This window comes from Dendrobates tinctorius, unplaced genomic scaffold, assembly GCF_039654945.1.
Source record: "Dendrobates tinctorius isolate UK_male_01 unplaced genomic scaffold, ASM3965494v1 ptg000065l, whole genome shotgun sequence".
NCBI classification, from domain to species: Eukaryota; Metazoa; Chordata; class Amphibia; order Anura; family Dendrobatidae; genus Dendrobates; species Dendrobates tinctorius.
In genome coordinates, this window is record NW_027361733.1 from 29,262,225 (window position 1) to 29,284,082 (window position 21,858).

General features: G+C 41.3%; 1 protein-coding gene across 1 annotated transcript in view; it reads left to right on the forward strand.

Moving 5' to 3' along the window:
* OPRL1 (opioid related nociceptin receptor 1) overlaps positions 1–21,858 on the forward strand; it is a 166,870-nt gene that overhangs the window by 135,394 nt on the left and 9,618 nt on the right. The window contains exon 3 of the mRNA XM_073580864.1: positions 10,381–10,736. Coding sequence (XP_073436965.1) covers positions 10,381–10,736 — 356 coding nt within the window. The remainder of the gene's footprint in view (positions 1–10,380; positions 10,737–21,858) is intronic.

The following is a 21,858-nucleotide window of genomic DNA, read 5'->3' on the forward strand; positions in this document are numbered from 1 at the left end:
TTTGCTTTACATTTTGGGGTCAAGAATGAAGAAGCCGAGGTTATAATGTGAAGAATCTGCTGTATATTGTTACATCAAGTGCAATGGGATTTGCAATGCAGGCTGAAAATAAAGTATGTTGTATTCCAGTCAGTGAAATATGTGTCCTGAGATCATAATATTGCAGCAAATTGTTCCGTTATCTTTGCTTGATGTTCATCACACTTAAAATTCATCATTTCCTGCTTGCATCATGTTAGCCAACAGGTATAATTTCACTTTTTTACCTAACAGTATAGCCGGGGCTGATTTATAAAATTGATAATCTGCGTTCGTGTAACATCCATGCTTGTATTTACTCAATCTGCCACTGTCGCTGGGCAGTGCCGCACCTTTGTTGGGGACCATGCATGAAGACAATGCCGCACTTGTTGGTTAATTGTCTCATTAACTCCCTGCTGTGAGTTTTGGATTGGGCATTAGCCCATTTAAACCCCCAGCTCCCTACCTCCAGTGCCAGTTATCAGTTCTATTTACCCTGGTTCACTTCTATTACTCTGCTGCTAATCAGCTAGTTTGTTTATTGTTTCTGACTTTGGCTTGTGTTTTGACTATCCTCCTACTGACCTGACTTTCTGACTATCCCCTGCCACACCACTCCACCAACCAGCAGCCCCTCTCTGTGGACTCAACCAAGGGGCCACTGTAAATCCAGATACTTGTATAGTCGTTAAAATGTGAAGGCCAGGGTTCTCCTTGGATATGCTAGATAGACAGGTTGGCAAAGTCATTCTCTGGATGGCCTTTTAAGTGCTGTCAGTCTTCCACTAACAGTGCACCGTTACAGTTTGGTCACTACAACTGCAAGATACGTCATCAGGATGACTTAGTGAGATATCTGTCTGCTCTTTAAACAGGATATAATTTAACTTCAACTCCCACTTTTTGAGGTTATTAGTGAGAGTTTACAAGAGTATTCCCTATAATTAATATACAATGCATCATGCTACTGAGATGTCACGCTATAAATACAGACATATATAAGATACCTGCTAATACGGACAGTGGACTCCACTAAATGCACTGGGGCTGTAATATGGATGCAGTCCTATTGTAGTGAATGAACGCATACAATCAATGATCTCTCAGATAGACCAAGGCATTATACTCAGAGGTCAACCTGGTCAACCAGGGTTCTATTGATCTGGATGTGACAGGACACAGACCCCCACTGCAGATATCTTCTAACATATTTTGATGGCAATGGTGTTAGAAGGTGTTTTCTTGGCAATAATTTATGGTCCCCTGAGGATCACTGCTTCTTCTATTCTGAATATTTCCAAATTTACAACAGGTAAATTAAGTACTGAACATGTCATGGCCGAAAGTGTTAGCACCCTTGAAGTTATTCCAGAAAATGAAGTATTTCTCCCAGAAAATTATTGCAATTACACGTTTTGTTACACACATGTTTATTCTCTTTATGTGTATTGGACCAATGAAAAATAAAACTGAGCAAAAAGGGCAAATTGGACATAATTTCACACAAAACCCCAAAAATGGGCCTGGCAAAATTGTGGGCACCTTTCCAAAATTATGGATAAGCAACTTTGTTTCAAGCTTGAGATACCCATTCAAACTCATCTGTGGCAAGTAACAGGGGTGGGCCATATGAAAATCAGACCTGAAACCAGACAAAAATGGGAGAAATTGACTCAATATTTGCATTGTGTGTATGAGTGTGCCACACTAAGCATGGAGAACAGAAAGAAGAGAAGAGAACTGTTTAAGGACTTGAGAAGCAAAATTGTTGAAACATGTCACATGTCAACAATCTCAAGGTTACACCTTCATCTCCAAAGATCTTGATGTTCCTTTGTCCAATGTGTGCAACATGATCAAGAAGTTTACAATCCATGGCACTGTAGCTAATCTCCCTGCACATGGATGGCAGAGAAATATTGATGAAAGGTTGCAACACAGCATAATCCAGATGGTGGATAACCAGCCCCAATCAAGTTCCAAAGAAATTTAAGCTGTCCTACAGGCTCAGGCTGCATCAGTGTTAGCACAAACTGTCCACATTTGAATGAAATGAAACACTATGACTGGAGACCCAGGAGGTCCCCACTTCTAACCCAGAGACATAAAAAAGCTAGACTGAAATTTACCAAAATATACATGAGTAAGCTAAAATCCTTCTGGGAAAGCATATTGTGGACAGATGAGACCAACATAGAGCTTTTTGGTAAAACACATAATTCTACTGTTTATCGAAAATGGAATGAGGTATATAAAGAAAAGAACACAGTACCTACAGTCAAATATGGTGGAAGTTCAAAGATGTTATGGGGTTGTTTTGCTGCCTTTTGGGTGACTTGACTGTTGGCAAATCATGAAATCTGAAGATTACCAAAGGATGTTGGTTTGCAATGCAGTGACTTGTGTCAGAAAGATGGGTTTGCATCCAAAGTCATGGGTCTTCCAGCAGGATAATGACCACAAAAATACTTCAAGAAGCAACCAGAAATGGATGGAATTAAAACTCCCGAGAGTTTTCAAGTGGCCAGCAAAAAAGTCTGAATCTAAATTCCATTGAACAGCGGTGGAGAGATCGTAAAATTGCTTTTGGTAGAAGACATCCTTCAAATATGAGAGACCTGGAGCAATTTTCAAAAGAAGAGTGGTCCAGATTTCCAGTTGAGAGGTGTAAGAAGCTTGTTGATGACTGTAGGAAGTGATTCATTGCAGTTATTTATTCAAAATTGTGTGCAACAAAATATTAAGTTGTGGGTGTCAACAATTTTGTACAGCCCATTTTGGGGGTTTGTGTGAAATTATGTCAAATTTGCCTTCTGTTCTAATTTTTTTGTGTTGTTCCAATTTCAAGGGTGTCAACACTTTCAGTAAAGACTGTATGTGTAATAATGAGAAATGACACAGAACACAGTTTATAGGTGGTAAAGTCTATATTATATCACACGGTGAGTCAAACAGGTGCACGGAAAAAACTCAAGTCCATAAACACTCGATGTAATATTAAATTCAACTTGGCAGAGTCTGTAGGAAACTTCAGATGAAAATGCAATCAATGCAATGCATCAAACGGAGCAGTCTGTGATGCGCAGTTATACTTGACACAAGTAAGTCCTTGTTTAGTCCATAAAAGGATAAGTATATATATGAACCAGTTCAAATAATGTTTTAACTCATCCAGGGAGGCCTGGGTAGGCAGTCTCAGGTATTGCAGAGCAGCAAGAGCTTACATATCCAACAGATGCAGATGTGAGCAACACGATCAGCCTGCAGCAAGAGGAATACCGGAGACTGGTGTATGCAGCAAAAATTCAGAGAGCAGAGTAACAGGATACCCACACAGGTTCAAAGGATAAGATAGAAAACCACCAGGGCCATTAGCTGGACACTGGCAGAATACTCTAGCACAGACTAAAGGCAGGGTTGGAGTTATAAAGCAGGAAGACACGGGGCACATGAGACAAAAGACGCCATCTTGAAAGAGGGCAAAAATGCCCCAAAGTAATTAAAAAAATGTTCAGATTCCTGACACACTCTTCCAATCCTGAAGGTTCCGAGGGCTCCTTCTATGAACTCTGACCTTTAGTTCCTTACATACATTTTGTACTGGATTCAGGTCTGATGATCGGCTGGGCTATTCTAGCAACTTTATTTTCTCTCTCTGAAACCAATCGAGAGTTTCTTTGGCCATATGTTTGGGATCATTATCTTGCTGAAGTGACCACCCTTGTTTTATCTTCATCATCCTGGTAGATGGCAGCAGATTTTTATCAAAAAATTCTTGATTTCTTGGTACATTTGTCCATGTCTTCAGTTATTTGATGTTTGCCACTGCCCATCTTCAAACTTCACTGTCGGTTTGTTTTTGGGGAGATAAGCAGTGCATTTTAGCCTTCAAGCATGGTGTGTATTATGGCATCCAAAGAGTTCATTTTTAGTCTCATCTGATATATCATAAACAATAAAACATAACCTTTAATGATTCTTTAAAAACCATACATCAAATCAAAACAAACATGTGCCAAAGTGCAATTGTGCAGTGTTCTTATTAAAAACAAACCGTTTTGTACTAAATAAGGCACCATATGGCCCTGGACATTAACGTATTTCTTGTCCAGGTGTTTCAAAACCTGGAATCTCCGACCATATGAGCCTTGTATATTTGTAATTATGTGCCGACCAGGCCTTTATGTCATCAGAATTAATATTACTTAATAGACATATATCTAGCCCGTATATAAATTAGCACAGCATATGTACAGCATCGGTCATTTGACCGATGCTGTACATATGCTGTGCTAATTTATATACGGGCTAGATATATGTCTATTAAGTAATATTAATTCTGATGACATAAAGGCCTGGTCGGCACATAATTACAAATATACAAGGCTCATATGGTCGGAGATTCCAGGTTTTGAAACACCTGGACAAGAAATACGTTAATGTCCAGGGCCATATGGTGCCTTATTTAGTACAAAACGGTTTGTTTTTAATAAGAACACTGCACAATTGCACTTTGGCACATGTTTGTTTTGATTTGATGTATGGTTTTTAAAGAATCATTAAAGGTTATGTTTTATTGTTTATGATATACCAATTTGCTACCTCTAAATATCTGACATTGGTTGAGACACCCCCGCTATATAATTAGTCTCATCTGACCAGACTATATTGTCCCAGTATTTCACAAGCTTGTCTTAATGTTGTTGAGGAAATGTTAAACGCGCTTGTACATGCTTTTTGTTATTTATTGCTTTCTTTGAAAACTTTGTACCTGCTGATTACAGGTCTTCCTGTAGTTCTCCATGGCTTTTTGCACCTCTCTTTCTTCATGTGTTCAATACTTTTTCCCTGCTTCATTTTTCACTATTACACATAACTTAATATAAATAAATCTGTGGTTTGATTTCTTAACCTGTTCCCAACAAATAGTGAGAATCTATTCTATTATTTCTAAACATTGTTTTTCGGTAATCACTTTGTATCTCCGTTCATACTGTACCCACACACACAAATGATACACCATTTGAAAGCTAAACTTGCCCCCTTCAGCAAGAAAATAGCCAAACCACATATCCATGATTTGATCACAAAATACAGTTTAAACATTAATTTTCATAAACCTGCAGTAAGGAAAAATGACCTGCAGGTGGCACCACAGTACCCCAAAGCACATATGCAAACATTTGTATACATGCACTGTTTTTTCAGTGATTACTTCGCCCCACACACACACAAATGATATATCATTTCAAAGGTAAAATTGCTCCCTTTAGGAAGAAAAGAGCCAAGCAAACCACACATACACGATTTTATCACTAAATACAATTTAAACATTCATTTTCATAAACCTACAGAAAGACACAATGACCTGCAGGTGGCAACTCAATCGGAAGACATTTTTTGGCCTCTAGTTATCAAACCAATTTATTGTATTACCAACCTACATATCTAAATACCTCTCTGTGTTCATCATCTCATGAAATACATTTACGACCAATGTGCGAACATTTTGCACAGGCCAAGCTAGTTACAGTATATCACAAAAGTGAGTAGATCCCTTTTTGTAAATATTTTACTATATCTTTTCATGGGACAACACTGAAGATGTGACACTTTGATACAATGTAAAGTAGTCAGTGTACAGCTTGTATAGCAGTGTAAATTTGGTGTTCCCTCTAAATAACTCAACACACAACCATTACTGTGTAAATAGCTGTCAACAAAAGTGAGTTCACCGCTAAGTGAAAATGGCCAAATTGTGCTCAAAGTGTAAATATTTTGTGTGGCCACCATTATTTTAAAGCAGTACCTTAACTCTCTTGGGCATGGAGTTCACTAGAGCTTCACGGGTTGTCACTGGAATCCTCTTCCACTTCTCCATGATGACATCACGGAGCTGGTGGATGCTAGAGACCTTGCGCTTCTCTACCTTCCGTTTGAGGATGCCCCACAGATGCTCAATCGGGTTTAGGTCTGGAGACATGTTTGGCCAGTCCTGCACCTTTATCCTCAGTTTCTTTAGCAAGGAGTGGTTGTGTTGGAGGTGTGTTTGGGGTCATTATCATGTTGGAATACTGCACTGCAACCTAGTTTCTGAAGGGAGGGGATCATGCTTTACTTCAGTATATCACGGTACATGTTGCCATTCATGGTTCCCTCAATGAACTGTAGTTCCCCACAACCGGCAGAACTCATGCAGCCCCAAACCATGACACTCCCACCACCATGCTTGACTGTAGATAAGACAAAGTTGTCTTTGTTCTCATCACCTGGTTGCTGCCACAAATGCTTGACACTCTCGGAACCAAATAAGTTTTTATTGGTCTCATCAGACCATAGGACTTAGTTCAAGTAATCTATGTCCTTAGTCTGCTGGCCTTCAGCAAACTGCGGGATTTCTTATGCATCATCATTAGAAGAGGAGACAGCAATGCAGGCCAATTTGATGCAGTGTGTGTGGCTTATGGTCTGAGTACTAACAGGCTCACCCCCCATCCCTTTAACATCTGCAGCAATGCTGGCAGCACTCATACATCTATTTTGAAATGACAGCCTCTGTATATGACACTGAACATGTGCACTAAACTTCTTTGGTCGACCATGGCGGAGCCTATTCTTGTTAAACCTCTGCATGGTCTTGGCCACAATACTGCAGCTCATTTTCAGGGTGTTGGAAATCATCTTATAGCTTAGGCCATCATTATGTAGAGCAACAATTTTTTTTTAGATCCTCAGAGTTCTTTGCCACGAAGTGCGGCCATTCTGAACTTCTAGTGACCAATATGAGAGCGTGTGATATCGATAACACACCTGCTCCCCATTCACACCTGAGACCTTGTAACACTAATGAGTCACATGACACTGGGCAGAGGGAAAATAGCTAATTGGGCACAATTTGGCCATTTTCAGTTAGAGGTGTGCTCACTTTTGCTGCCAGCGGTTTAGACATTAATGGCTTTGTGTTGAGTTATTTAAAGGGCACACCAAATTTACAAGCTGTATACTGACTACTTTGCATTGTGTCAAAGTGTCATATCTTCAGTGTTGCCCCATGGAAAGATATAAAATACTTACAAAAATTTGAGAGGTGTACCCACTTTTGTGATATACTGTAAATGTCAATAGCACCCTTAGAAATATATATACTTAGAGAATTGTTGACTTGTTCAGCACTTATTTCACCCTCTGTATATCTAACTGGTGAATTATTTTATATGAATTGTTTCAAATTAGACAAATATTGTTCTGTATAATCAATGCCCAACTGAGGCTATAGGGGCAACATCTGACTTATGTGAAGACAGCAGTAAGACACAGTATTATTTATATTGTTTTTATATTTAGCATCATTCATTTCCACAGCGCTTTACAGACATTATCATCCTTGTCCCCTTTGTGACTCACAATCTAAATTTCCTAGTAGTATGTCTTTGGAGAGCAAAGGAAACAAGAAAACCCATAGGAAACCCACGCAAACCGATGTTGTCCTTGTTGGGATTTGAGCCCAGGGTCCTAGCGCTGCAAAGCAACAGTGCTGCTAACCACTGAGCCACCGTGTATGATTTGTCACACTGACCTGTGATATGTCATTGTCACGTACCCGCTTCTCAACACGTGACTTGGGGTTGCGCCTGCATGGGTTAATCTATCTTCTCTCACTCAGTCCAGCATTCATCCTCTGTCCTATGCTGCAATGGAAGCATAAATCACACCCTGACACAGACCATGCACCCCGCTTCACACACGTTGCCACCACTCACTGAACACACGGGTGATGAGTCCCGGAAGTACTACTACTACTGTCTGCCAATCACCAGGATCATATACTCTAAAGCTACACTCTTTTAGAGCATACATGGTTCAGACTTCTTAGAGTTTTAAGCTTTAATAGAAAAGGTACAGTGCTTGCAATAAAAGGATATAAAAATGTTGAAATAACAGTAACATACAAATATGCAAAACAGTTATAAAAATAAAAAGGAGAAACTTACAGAAATATGTAAACTTTTCAGTCTGGTATTCTGCTTCCTGAGGGAGGAAGTATGAAAATGGATTACATCAGCTTGGCTTCCCTCAAACTGTGAACAAGTTTCTTTGTGTAGGGCCTAATTTATAGGTTTAGCCTGGAGATCAGATTTCTAGACCAGCCCCTCATGTTAATATTCTAATTCCTGGTTTGTGACTGGACCATGGCTACTTTACCAATGAATACATTATTTTTCTAAAGGTTCATGTCTTAGCTTTTCTTTCCCATAGTATATAGAAATTGTCAGGTTGCAAATAGGTCCCATTTGGCGTTTGCCTTCAAGGCATCAGAGGTGTGAAATGTTTCCAATTCTGCGTGTTACCAGAAAGGCACCCTGAGGTCTGAGACCAGGAAAACTGCCTTTTGTCAGGATAACATATGTTGTCACCTTTGTGAAGAGCTGCTGCCTAAGAACAGATGCTAATTTACTGCCTGTCATACATCCATACATATACCGTACATATTTTCACTACAGTCATATAGAGTATATCTCCCTGATAAAATTCAGCAGCTAATATAATGGAAAGTCGCTCCACCATTTTATAATATGGGGTTAAATTGAAAAAGTTGAATCCGACAAGGAATCGTAATCTGATGATAAAAGTTCCCCGCTGAGCTTTCCAACACTACATAGAGTTAATCCTATAAAATGCAAAGCTTCTCGGTGCAAGCCTGGATGTGTATTATGTACGTGTGGCAGACAGTCCTGCCAAAGCAGAAATCTTTAATCCGGACTGATGGAACTGAAAACTCTGGCAGCAGGTTTTATGTGTTGGCTCATCCCTAGAAGGCTCTGATTCGTGTCCCCAACATTTACTTTTGGAATAGTTTAATTTAGTCTCTTCTTTGCTCAGCTCAAAAAGTAGTGATTCATGGTTCTACAGAGTTAAAGGGAGTATGCCCCCCAATTATTTTTTTTTTACAATTTAAAAAATTGAAAGTATTAATGTTTTAATCAGAGTGCTGATTGGTGACGGGAGGAAATTCTAGCTCGTAGCTTAGCTGCAGCTTAAACAAAATGGCACACATCTCCTCCCACAGCTGTAGACTGGGCAACCCTGGGGGAGTGGTAAGGTCAAACTTGGAAGCAGCCACAGTGTAGGAGATGTGGTCAGACACCAACTGCAGTCTCCTATTTTCAGGGACTCTCGTATTTGAGGAGTCTAAGTGTCATGCTCAGACACACACCAGAAAGTGAAAATGACAGACCTCAATGGCTGCATAAAATATTAATTAAAAAAAAACTATTAAACCAGGGCATTTAAATTTGCATTAAAAATAATTAATTATATAATCAATAAGTATTAATACAAAAATAAAAATCACGGCACCTTCCCTTTAGTGGGACTGACCAATAAATAAAATGTATCCCCTAATCATAGGATTGGTGATAAATGTATGATTACAGGAGGTCTGGCTGCAGAGACCCGCATTGAGCCTGAGAACAAGAAGCCCAAAGTCCATTGTGTGAATGCAGCCATAGTGAGGGTCTGTAACTCCTCAGGACAATTAATGTAGCATTGACTACACATGCTTACTAGCGATTGATTGACACAAGGGTCTTTGGCCGCCCATTCTAGAGAATAATGATGGTCCTAATTGACGGACCTCCAGTAATTACACATTTATCTTGCCAAACCTTAAATGTTAAATAATGTCAGCCGAAAATCTGCCAATTTCAATTTGGCTGTCCATACATCTAACATACATGAGGGTGTTCCTACTCTCCTCTGGCAAATGATGCTGGGGGAAATAAGGAACGGGCTTGGTATCCCTTTATTTCCAGAGAAGATAAATTGCTACCTTAGGTGTCTGGTCTGGCAGCGGCTTAGTTACTTCCTTCTCTTTAGATACCCGGCTGAGTATGGAGGTTGGGTTGGATTAGATAGCCCTAAGCCTAGGGGATGGTGGGGGGACCCTGTTAAAAATTCCACCTAATGCTGCCTCGTGGCTGTGCAGAGTCCCCAAGTAAAATATTCATAAAAGGAATAAAAAACACTTGTAAAAAAAAAAGAGTTCTTGCTGTAAGAAGATAACAAAAAAGGTTCTTTTATTTAAAACAACGGTTTCAAAGCTTCACTGGTGTCTTTATGAAGTCAGAAAACGCAACAGATGATCTGTTGTTTTTTTACTTGATAAAGACGCCAGTAGAGCTTTGAAACACAATATTTTATATAAAAGAACCTTTTTCGTTATCTATAAATTGAAGCTAACACTAAAAAAAGCATTATTTGGCTACATGCCAGAACTCTGTGTTGTGACTGGTTCCTACAATGCTACATTTTTTTGTATAAGTCATTGCACCTAATAACACATTTTTTGGTTTATTTCAGGTATACCAAGATGAAAACCGCCACCAACATCTACATCTTTAACCTGGCCTTGGCCGACGCCTTAGTGTTGATAACGCTCCCATTCCAAGGGACAGATATTATCATGGGAATCTGGCCCTTTGGCAATGCTCTCTGTAAGATTGCCATCGCTATCGACTACTACAACATGTTCACCAGCACCTTTACACTGACCATGATGAGCGTGGACCGGTACATTGCCATTTGTCATCCTGTCAAAGCCCTTGACATCCGCACACCGCACAAAGCAAAAGTTGTCAATGTCTGTATCTGGATTCTGGCCTCCTTCATTGGGGTCCCTGTTATGGTCATGGGATCAGCAGAAATGGATAATGAAGGTCAGTATGGAAGTAATTTGGAAAGATAAGCTGTTGGAGTTAAAGGGGTTGGTCAAACATTATCTTAAGATATGTTGAAAAATGAAATAGAAACCAGTAACTCATATATCATTTTTCATAGATTCTTGTTTTGGCATGTTATTGGCCCTGTGTGTGAAGGGGGCTGGCCAAGGAAAACCCCTTTTCTATTATGGCCGATGCATATGCTAAATAGGGGACTGGCTTAAAGGGAATCTGTCACCCCATTTTTTGGCCTATAAGATGCGGCCACCGCCATCAGGGGCTTAACTACAGTATTCTGTAATGCTGTAGATAAGCCCCCGATGTAACCTGAAACATAAGAAAAACAAATTAGATTATATTCACCCGGGGATCCCGTCCGGTCCGATGGGTGTCGCGGGCCGGTCCGGTGCCTCCCATCTTCTAGACATGACGATCTCTTTCTTCTGCTGTAGCTCCTGTGGAGGCGTACTTTATCTGCTCTGTTGAGGGCAGAGTAAAGTACTGCAGTGCGCAGGCGCCTGACCTCTCTGACCTTTCCCGGTGCCTGCGCACTGTTCTACCGCAGATCATAGGCCAAAAATGTGGTGACAGATTCCCATTAAAAGGGTTGTCCAGCCTTTTTCTTCAAATCTTCAGTCACTTTGTGACTGCAGGCTTGTGAATCCTTACATTGCGTGGACAGCACGCTATGAGGATTCTTTGGTGCCGACGCGAGGAGTGAGCTGCCATGGGACTTCAAGTATGCAAACTGAGTGAAGTTGCACATGTCTAGTCGGCACGTGATCGCATGTATGGAATTCACATATTTGCGGTCATGTACCCACTGCTCCCGACGCCATCACTGGAGAATCCTCAGCGCCCAGAGCATGCGTTGTGAGGATTCACAATTCTGCAGTCACAAGTCTACAGCCTGCAAGGCTGGAAAACCCCTTTCACTATTAAAATGAACCAGTTAGCCCCCTTCACTCACAGTACTGGTCACGTAATGACACAGGAACTCTCAAAATGGAAGTTTACCTGCCATGATCCAGCACTAAGACCGACAGTGTGACAATAGTCGACTTTTGATAATAATAGAATATGAATGAGTTGTGAACACATTTAAAGATGACCTTACAATGATGAAATTCTGTGTATGCCTGTATTTACCACTAGTGGGAGCTATATGTATTCCACTTATGCAGTGAACTCAGTAAGAAAACTGTATGCACTAAGCTCCCCCTAGTGGTGGTTGCAAGCAGCCAGGATATAATCCTGTAACTTTTAAGTCTAAGCAGAGGATTTGGAGTTCAGAAAATAATTGTTTATTCCTTGATAATATGCAGAAAATGAATGATTTTTTATCTGGACTATATTTTAGATGATTTTCAATGAAAGCAGTATTTTTAACCCCTTCATGACCAAGACTATTTTGACCTTAATGACCAGGCCATTTTTTGCAATTCTGACCAGTGTCCCTTTATGAGGTAATAACTCAGGAATGCTTCAACGAATCCTAGCGATTCTGAGATTGTTTTTTTTCTGACATACTGGGCTTCATGTTAGTGGTAAATTTAGGTAGATAATGTTTGCGTTTATTTGTGAAAAAATCAGAAATTTGGCAAAAATGTAGAAAATTTCGCAATTCTCAAATTTTGAATTTTTATTCTGTTAAACCAGAGAGTTATCTGACACAAAGTGGTTACTAAATAACATTTCCCATATGTCTACTTTACATCAGCACAATTTGGGAAACAAATTTTTTTTTTTGTTAGGAAGTTATAAGGGTTAAAAGTTGACCAGTGATTTCTCATTTTTACAACAAAATTTACAAAACCACTTATTTTAGGGACCACCTCACATTTGAAGTCACTTTGAGGGGTCTATATGGCAGAAAATGCCCAAAAGTGACACCATTCTAAAAACTGCACCCCTCAAGCTACTCAAAACTACATTCAAGAAGATTATTAACCCTTCAGGTGTTTCACAGGAACTAAAGCAACGTGTAAAGAAAAAATGGACATTTTAATTTTTCCAACAAAAATTTTCTTTTAGCATCAATTTTTTCATTTTCACATGGGTAACAGGATAAAATGGATCCTAAAATGTGTTGGGCAATTTCTCCTGAGTACACCGATACCTCATATGTGGTCATAAACCACTGTTTGGGCGCATGGCAGGGCTCAGAAGGGAAGGAGCGCCATTTGACTTTTTGAATGTAAAACATGCTGGAATATTTAGCGGTTGCCATGTCGCGTTTGGAGAGCCCCTGTGTGCCTAAACATTGGAGCACCCCCACAAATGACCCCATTTTGGAAACTAGATCCCCTAAGGAACATATCTAGATGCATAGTGAGCACTTTGAACCCCCAAGTGCTTCACAAAAGTTTATAACGCAGTGCCGTGAAAATAAAAAATATTTTTTTTCCTCAAAAAATTATTTTTTAGTGCGCAATTTTTTATTTTCACAAGGGTACAAGGAGAGACTGGACCACAAAAGTTGTTGTCCAGTTTGTCATGAGTACGCTGGTACCCCATATGTGTGGGGGACCACTGTTTGGGCACACGTCGGGGCTCGGAAGGGAAGTAGTGACGTTATGAAATTCTGACTTGAAATGGTCTGCGGGCGTCATGTTACATTTGCAGAGCCCCTGATGTACCTAAACTGTGGAAACCACCCACAAATTACCCCATTTTGGAAACTAGACCCCCCACGGAACTTATCTAGATGTGTGGTGAGCAACTTGAATTCCCAACGGCTTCACAGAAGTTTAGAACGCAGAGCCGTGAAAATAAAAAATCATTTTTTTTTCCTTAAAAACAATGATTTTTAGCCCACAATTTTTTTTTCACAAGGGTAACAGGATAAATTGGACCAAAAAAGTTGTTGTCCAGTTTGTCCTGAGTACGCTGGTACCCCATATGTGGGGGGGACCACTGTTTGGGCAGACGTCGGGGCTCAGAAGGGAAGTAGTGACATTATGAAATGCTGACTTTGATGGAATGCTCTGCGTGCGTCATGTTACATTCGCAGAGCCCCTGGTGTGCCTAAACTGTGGAACCCCCCCACAAGTGACCCCATTTTGGAAACTAAACCCCCCCAAGGAACTTATCTATATGTGTGGTGAGCACTTTGAACCCCCAAGTGCTTCACAGAAGTTTATAACGCAAAGCTGTGAAAATAAAAAATCATTTTTTTTCCTCAAAAAATCATTTTTTTAGCTCGCAAATTTTTATTTTCACAAGGGTAACAGGAGAAATTGGACCCCAAAAGTTGTTGTCCAGTTTGTCCTGAGTATGCTGGTACCCCATATATGGGGGGAACCATTGTTTGGGCACACATAAGGGCTCAGAATGGAAGTAGTGACGTTTTGAAATGCAGACTTTGATGGAAAGGTCTGCGGTCGTCGTTACGTTTGCAGAGCCCCTGATGTGCCTAAACAATGGAAACCCCCCACAAGTGACCCCATTTTGGAAACTAGACCTTCCAAGGAACTTATCTAGATGTCTGGTGAGCACTTTGAACCCCCAAGTGCTTCACAGAAGTTTATAACGCAGAGACGTGAAAATAAAAAAAATCATTTTTTTTCCATAAAAATAATTTTTTAGCCCCCAATTTTTTATTTTCCCAAGGGTAACAGGAGAAATTAGACCACCAAAGTTGTTGTGCAATTTTTCCTGAGTACGCTGATACCCCATATGTTGGGGTAAACCACTGTTTGGGCACACGTTGGGGCTTGGAAGAGAGGGAGCACCGTTTGACTTTTTGAACGCAAAATTGGCTGGAATCAATGGTTCCACCATGTCGCCTTTGGAGACCGCCTGATGTGCCTAAACAGTGGAAACCCCTCAATTCTAACTCCAACCCTAACCCCAACACAGCCCTAACCCCAACACATCCCTAATCCTAATCCCAACCCTAAACATAACCCTAACCCCAACACACCCCTAACCCTATCCCTAACCCTAATTCCAACCCTAACCCTAATTCCAACCCTAAATCTAGTTCTAACCCTAGCCATAATTCCAACCCTAACCCTAATTCCACTCTAACCCTAATTCCACCCTAACCCTAATTCCAACCCAAACCCTAATTCCAACGCTAAACCTAGTTCTAACCCTAACCATAATTCCAACCCTAACCCTAATTCCACTGTAACCCTAATTCCAACCCTAACCCTAATTCCAACCCTAACCCTAGCCCTAACCCTAGTCCTAACCCTATTTCCAACCCTAACCCTAATGGAAAAATAAAAATGATTTCTTTATTTTATTATTTTTTCCTGCCTATAGGGGTGATAAATGGGGGGTTTATTTACTTGTCATTCTATTTTGATCACTGTGAGAGTTTATCACAGTGATCAAAATGAATGAATGAATCTGCAGCCGGCGGGCGCACTGCGTATGCGCCCGCCATTTTTCAAGATGGCGGCGCCCATGAAGCAGGATGGCGGGACACCGGGAGCCGGAGAGGGACATCGGAGGTACCGCGGGGGTGAGGGGGGGTCGGAAGGTGGGGGGAGCAGAGAGAAGGGGGAGGGGAGCAGATGATGACGGCAGCACATTGCCGCCGTCAGTCGGTATCGGGGGCCAATCGGCCCCGTGAGTCTTGGGGGGGTCGGATCTGGGTCTCCAGCCATGTCCGATGCTACTGCAGCATCGGCCATGGCTGGATTGTAATATTTCATCAATTTTCATTGATGAAATATTACTATCGCTCTGATTGGCTGTTTCACTTTTAACAGCCAATCAGCAATCGTAGCCATGTGGGGGTGAAGCCACGCCCCCTGTGGTGAAGAACAAAGCCCCCTGTATCTGTGGGTCGGGTGACCTTTTAGTGACCCCGGTCACCCGACCCGCAGGGGGGCTTTGAAGTCATGACACCACATCGGCATCACTGGTAAGATTGGCACTGGTTTTCATGAAGCCTATGTGGCGTCATTGGTCAGGAAGGGGTTAATAACCGGTAGGCTGTACCTGAAATTACCGATTTCACTATGCCTGTCTATTAACCAACATTGGTTCTATGAAAGGGTTAATGACTCTAGTAAGAGATGGGTTGTTTGTGACTTACTGCAATTAAACCTGCGGAATGAGTTTGTTCTCTCCAGCAGTGAAATATTATTATAATTAAGGTTTATTTGAAAAGAAGGTTCGTTTCGCCAAGTTTATAATTATCTGAGGCTAGTGTAACACATGACCTGCTTTTATGATGTTGTGGAGAAAAAAAATGTGTTTTTTTCTTTTTCCGAAATGATACAATTTTATTTTCAGCCGAGGTTGCAGTTAATGTGGCTGCTTATTGTCTAATGTGCATGCACAGCGGACTGAGGAAGAGAGAGTGGAGAGAGGTGGGGGGTAGACGCTTCTGAAACTGATCTGCTGAGGTTTAAGGCCACCACATCCCTATCGCTGAACGCTATGCGATATTACAGTCACATCTATAATTCATGTCCTCTGCTCATACTGCAGGGTGCTTGCTGCCGGATGAAATTTATGAATGCAAATGCGGACAACTGCCTGTAGTGTTTACTCCGTGACTGCAGAATCGGATAGGAAATATAGACTATAATGCCCATTTTCTTACCTGTACAAACAATGCCACCAAGCCCAAATGACCTTTAATGGTGTCATCTCCTTCTAGAGGTAGAGGAAAAGTGAAATATTCTAGGAGCTTTTGATACAACTTGTCACTTTCTGCACACGTGACTCGATTATAAGGCCTGTTTCACATTTCCGTTTGTTGCCATCAGTCAAAATCCACCGTTTTGCAAAAAAACGGGTCTGCCATTTTTTTGGGCGGATCCGTTTTTTTCCCCATTGACTTGCATTAGCAGCGGATTTTGACGGATGGTTATCCGTTGGATCAGTTTTTTGACGGATACGCCAAACTTTTGGCGTCCGCTGACTTGAGTGGACGGACAATGAAACGTTTTTTGTCTGCGTCAAAATAGCGGATAGCAACGGATCCGCAGCTATCCGCCATTCGTTATAATGGTCGCCTATGGGCGGCGGATCCGTTGCCAACCGTTAATTGACAGAATCCAGGAACGGATCCGCTTTTTTACACTGAGCATGCCCGGAAGAATTTCCTTGCCAGATATTTAACCCCAAATTCCGTTCTGGCGGCAGAAAAATTCTCTCTCTCTCTCTCTCTCTTTCCTTTAAATTTCCAGCACTACCTGATAAAGCGGATCCGTCCAAAAAAACGGATCCGTTGGCATCCGTTTGTGCAAAAACGGAAACGGATCAGTTTTTTCACATTCTGGCAGATTTGGTCTGCCGTCAAAAAACAGAAATGTGAAACAGGCCTAACTGTAAAAGGGGACTCCTCTCCTCACTAGTCCATTCATACTGTATATCGCAATAGGCTGGCGAGGCGTTCTGCACAACCCCACAGCCAGTGCAAACTATATTTTTTGCCACAACCACCCACTGTTTTGCAAGGCTAGTGGGAGGCCAACTTTCCCAAGCACCTGACAGGTACAATTCTCTCACTCTGGCATACACAAGGTAATACAACCAGGCTATATTTTCCCTCTTTGAGGTTGTGGGTACGTTTAGAGCAGCAAAGAACAAACCAATTAAATTTTAGATTTATTTTTTGAAAAATAAGGTACAGGGCTTAAAGTCAGAAAAAGACTAAATAATAAAAACACATACACACAAGGCAAAAACAGTATTGTATAAAAGGGTTAAAAGCAGAAATGTCTTACGGATTGGATCTGTGAGAGATTGCATTGGAAAACATAGACAGATCTGCAATACATGTTTCTTCTTGGGCCTGACCCCGAGTTTCTCTTGATGAGATGTTTTATAAGGTCTTATCCTAACCCATCCTTTATGGGGTGTAGTGCAGCGGTAACACCGTATTCAGTGATGAGGCAGTGACCCAGCAAAGTTCAAAGCAAAAGTCTCTTTTATGTATAACTCACAAATAATGCACAGCACACGATATCCTCTGGATTGCAGCCGAAAACTATATCCTGTGGATTACAGCCAATAAACACACCAGTCCACCTCCTGAGACCCGTTGCCGTGGGCGACTGCACTGCTGTGTACGCTGTGGGTGCCAGGCCTTCAAGCTGCCTTGGCTGTTTGGCTCCGCTTGCCTGTGTTTCCACACAGGTGGAGCTGTGCAGAGCCGATGACTGCTCTGCACTCTAGCAAACACCAGACTGACACTGACCCTGAAACTGACACACCCAAACTCTTTACTGCAGGGTTTTTAACTAGCAGCCTGTGGCCCTCAGCCACATGGAAAACCTGGCCCGGAATGAAACGGACTGCACCACTACCATCTGCAGTCTGTTTTCAACCAAAAAGCCCAGAGCCGGGTTTCCCTAAATCTGCCTTGGACAACCAGCATGTCCAAGATCTATACCCACTTTAGTCTGCATTGCAACCACAGCTATGCCTGTGACTGCAATGCCCTCTCATGGCCTCAGTATGCACAGTGCACATCCTGGGGAACATACAGTGACCCTCACAGGGATAAGAGGAGGATAATGATATGGAAAGAAAAGTAAAGTTTATGGCCTAATTCTACTTTATGTCATAAACTCCCTCGTGGAATAATATGACCACCATGTTTCCAAGTATATTTATACCATTCTGGCCACACCAAACATGACTGTGATATATCCATGAATCAGGATTATATTACATTTCCGTTGTTTTCCACAGCCCAAAAGCATTGCATTTGGAGGCTCAGATGCAATCCGATTCATTAGGTCCTGCAGTCATTGGAAGTCCCAACTCTTAAGATCTCCACCCTATTCCCTAATTTCAAAGTTTTTATTAAGCACAATCAGAATTACATCATATGACCGTGTAATTCCACCGTGTAATTCCAAAAATTAGACATAAATTTAGATATAATGTATACAGTCCAATGGTTAGTGTTCATTAATAAACTCAATATAAACCCAAGAACATGTGAATAATAATAAGAAAAAATATATAATTCCATCTGTTTAATAGGGAGATTCCCACATATTGCTCAAAAGTAATTTAGCTGCTTTAAAGGGAATCTGTCAATAGGATCAACCAACTTAAGCTGTCTACATTGGCATGTAAAACAAGCCCTGGAGGCAGATTCTCAGGAAGTTCTGTGTCCGGCCCATAGATCTTAACAGCTCATTTACATATTAAGAAAATGAGGCTTTCTCTGGAATGTGATATGGTATCACAGATATCAAGATATGATTTTATTCAGTTTCCTATGCCCTGCCTGCATGCCCATATAGGATGGTTGATCCTACTGACAGATACCCTTTAAGAGCTCTCAGGACAAAGACAAAAGCCAGAGCCAGAAAGAAGTGTAGAAATAGAAGAAAAGTCCCAAAATAACTAGAAAAAGGAGGGGAAAATGTCTAGATCTAATTTTCCAAGAATAGACTAATGACTTGAAATGAGCGAACCCGAACTTAAAAGGTCGGTGTTCATATCGGACAGTTAGTGTTCGGTGCTATACTTCCGTTGCAATGTTTGGAGTTCGGGGGAAATCCGTGGCAGAGAGAAAGAGAGATTTTTTTCCAGCTGCAATGTTCAGGTCCCCATACATTTCAATGGGGTTCTGGTTCAAGTTTGAGTAAAGTTCTGGTACCTGGACTGAACTTTGTACCAAAGTTTGGGTCAAATACCAGAATCCGAACTTTCATGGGTCCTCTCATCCCTACCAATGACAACTGAGTTCATGATTATGGCACAGAGGGTATTCACATGTCACCTGAGTATTTTATCCATTGGGACAATTAATCTATTTCTCATCCAAATTTTCCCACTTTTTTCCACTGCAATCCCAATCAATAGTAGCATTTACTACTGACATTTTTATTACCTAGTATCAGAAAGATATCCTTAGGTGTAATGTTTCCTCCTATTACACAGAGCCTCATGCACTAAGAGGTGGGACAATGGAACTAAGAACCCAATCTAGCCAATAATAACATATCTAGTTCTTGTATCCCCTTTTCACCAAGCTTTCCAACACTTTGCAGACTTGTCTACTTTATTGAGACAATGCAAAGGAGCCGTTCCCGCAGGTGGTAAGTAGGGATGAGCGACATTGCCCGATATCGTATTGGAATTCCGATTTCCGATATTGAAAAAATATCGGATATTGGAATTTCCGATTTCCGATATCAATGCAAGTCAATGGGAGAAAAAAATCGGAATTACAAAATGACCACTACAGTGCTATATAATGGATAAAATGGAGGGGAAACACCTCAGGATAATGGGGAACGAGTTTGCAGAGGCAGAGGAGCAAAAAAATCGCTAGAAAAATGCACAGAGCGAAAACTGTAGCAGGAAAACTGATCACCATCTTCTTAACAGCGGTGTTTTTTCTTTGGGTTAGGATTAGTTGGGGTAGGGTTAGGGTTTATGGTTAGTAGGGTAAGGTTTAGGGTTTAGGGTTAGTAGAGTTAGGGGTTAGGGTTAGTTAGGGTTATGGTTAGGGTTAGAAGGGTTAGGGGTTAGGGTTAGTTAGGGTTAGGGTTATGCTTATGGATAGTAGGGTTAGGGTTTAGGGTTAGGGTTAGTTAGGGTTAGGGTTATGCTTATGGTTAGAAGGGTTAGGGTTAGTAGGGGTAGAGGTTAGGGTTTAGGGTTAGGGTTAGAGTTAGGGTTAGGGGTTAGGGTTAGCTAGGGTTAGGGTTATGCTCATGGTTAGTAGGGTTAGGGGTTAGGGTTTAGGGTTAGGGTTAGTTAGGGTTAGGGTTATTCTTATGGTTAGTAGGGTTAGTAGGGTTAGGGGTTAGGGTTTAGGGTTAAGGATAGGGTTAGAGTTAAGGTTATGGTTAGGGTTAGTAGGGTTAGGGGTTAGGGTTAGCTAGGGTTAGGGTTATGCTTATGGTTAGTAGGGTTAGGGTTATTAGGTTAGGGGTTATGGTTAGTAGGGTTAGGGTTAATAGGGGTAGGGGTTAGGATTAGTAGGGTTATGCTTAGGGGTTAGGGTTTAGGGTTAGGGTTAGTAGGGTTAGGGAAAGGATTAGGGGTTAGGGTTAGTTAGGGTTAGTAGAGTCAGGGTTTACAGTTAGGGTTATGCTTATAGTTAGTAGGGTTAGGGTTAGTAGGGTTAGGGTTTAGGGTTATGCTTATGGTTAGTAGGGTTAGGGTTATTAGGGTTAGGGGTTATGGTTATGGTTAGTAGGGTTAGGGATTAGGGTTAGTAGGGTTAGGGGTTAGGGTTAGTAGGGTTAGGGTTTAGGGTTATGCTTATGGTTAGTAGGGTTAGGGGTTAAGGTTAGGGTTAGGGTTAGGGGTTATGGTTATGGTTAGTAGGGTTAGGGGTTAGGGTTAGTAGGGTTAGGGGTTAGGGTTAGTTAGGGTTAGTAGAGTCAGGGTTTACGGTTAGGGTTATGCTTATAGTTAGTAGGGTTAGTAGGGTTAGGGTTTAGGGTTATGCTTATGATTAGTAGGGTTAGGGGTTAGTAGGGTTAGGGTTACGGTTATGCTTATGGTTAGCAGGGTTAGGGGCTAGGGTTACGGTTTAGGGTTAGTAGGGTTAGGGTAAGGGTTAGGGTTAGTGGTTAGGGTTAGTTAGGGTTAGTGGTAAGGGTTAAGGGTTAGGGGTTAGGGATAGTTAGGGTTAGGGTTAGTGATTTTACATTATTAAATTAAAACTGCCAGTGGTGGTGTCAATATGCCCTTTGACTGACATGTGTCTGCGTTCAGCTCACCTTGCTTTGCAGGGAGTTTCCAGGAGCACCACATGGAGGAACGGATACACTCCCTTTAAACCATGGTTAGTCTTCTTCTGCTTTCCGATTTCCGATGTGAAAAAAATATCGGAATCGGAAATCGGAATTCCGATATCGCAAATATCGGGCCGATTTCCGATATTTCAATATCGGAAAGCTCATCCCTAGTGGTAAGCGCAAACTTATTGATCTGTCCTGGTTTTCACTATATGTTCAGCTGGCACTTTCAAATTACAGTTTTCCTAAGACACATTGTTCACCTTTACATCGGAAATGTCATTCTTATGCATAAATGCCAGCACAATAAAAGATTAATATGTAGAAATGTCACTCGTATAATGGAGACATCAGAAATGATCCGTCACGCTCCTAATTATAAGGATGTTAGGACAGCAAGAAGCTGGTGAGCATCTTACTCTATGTTCAAGCGT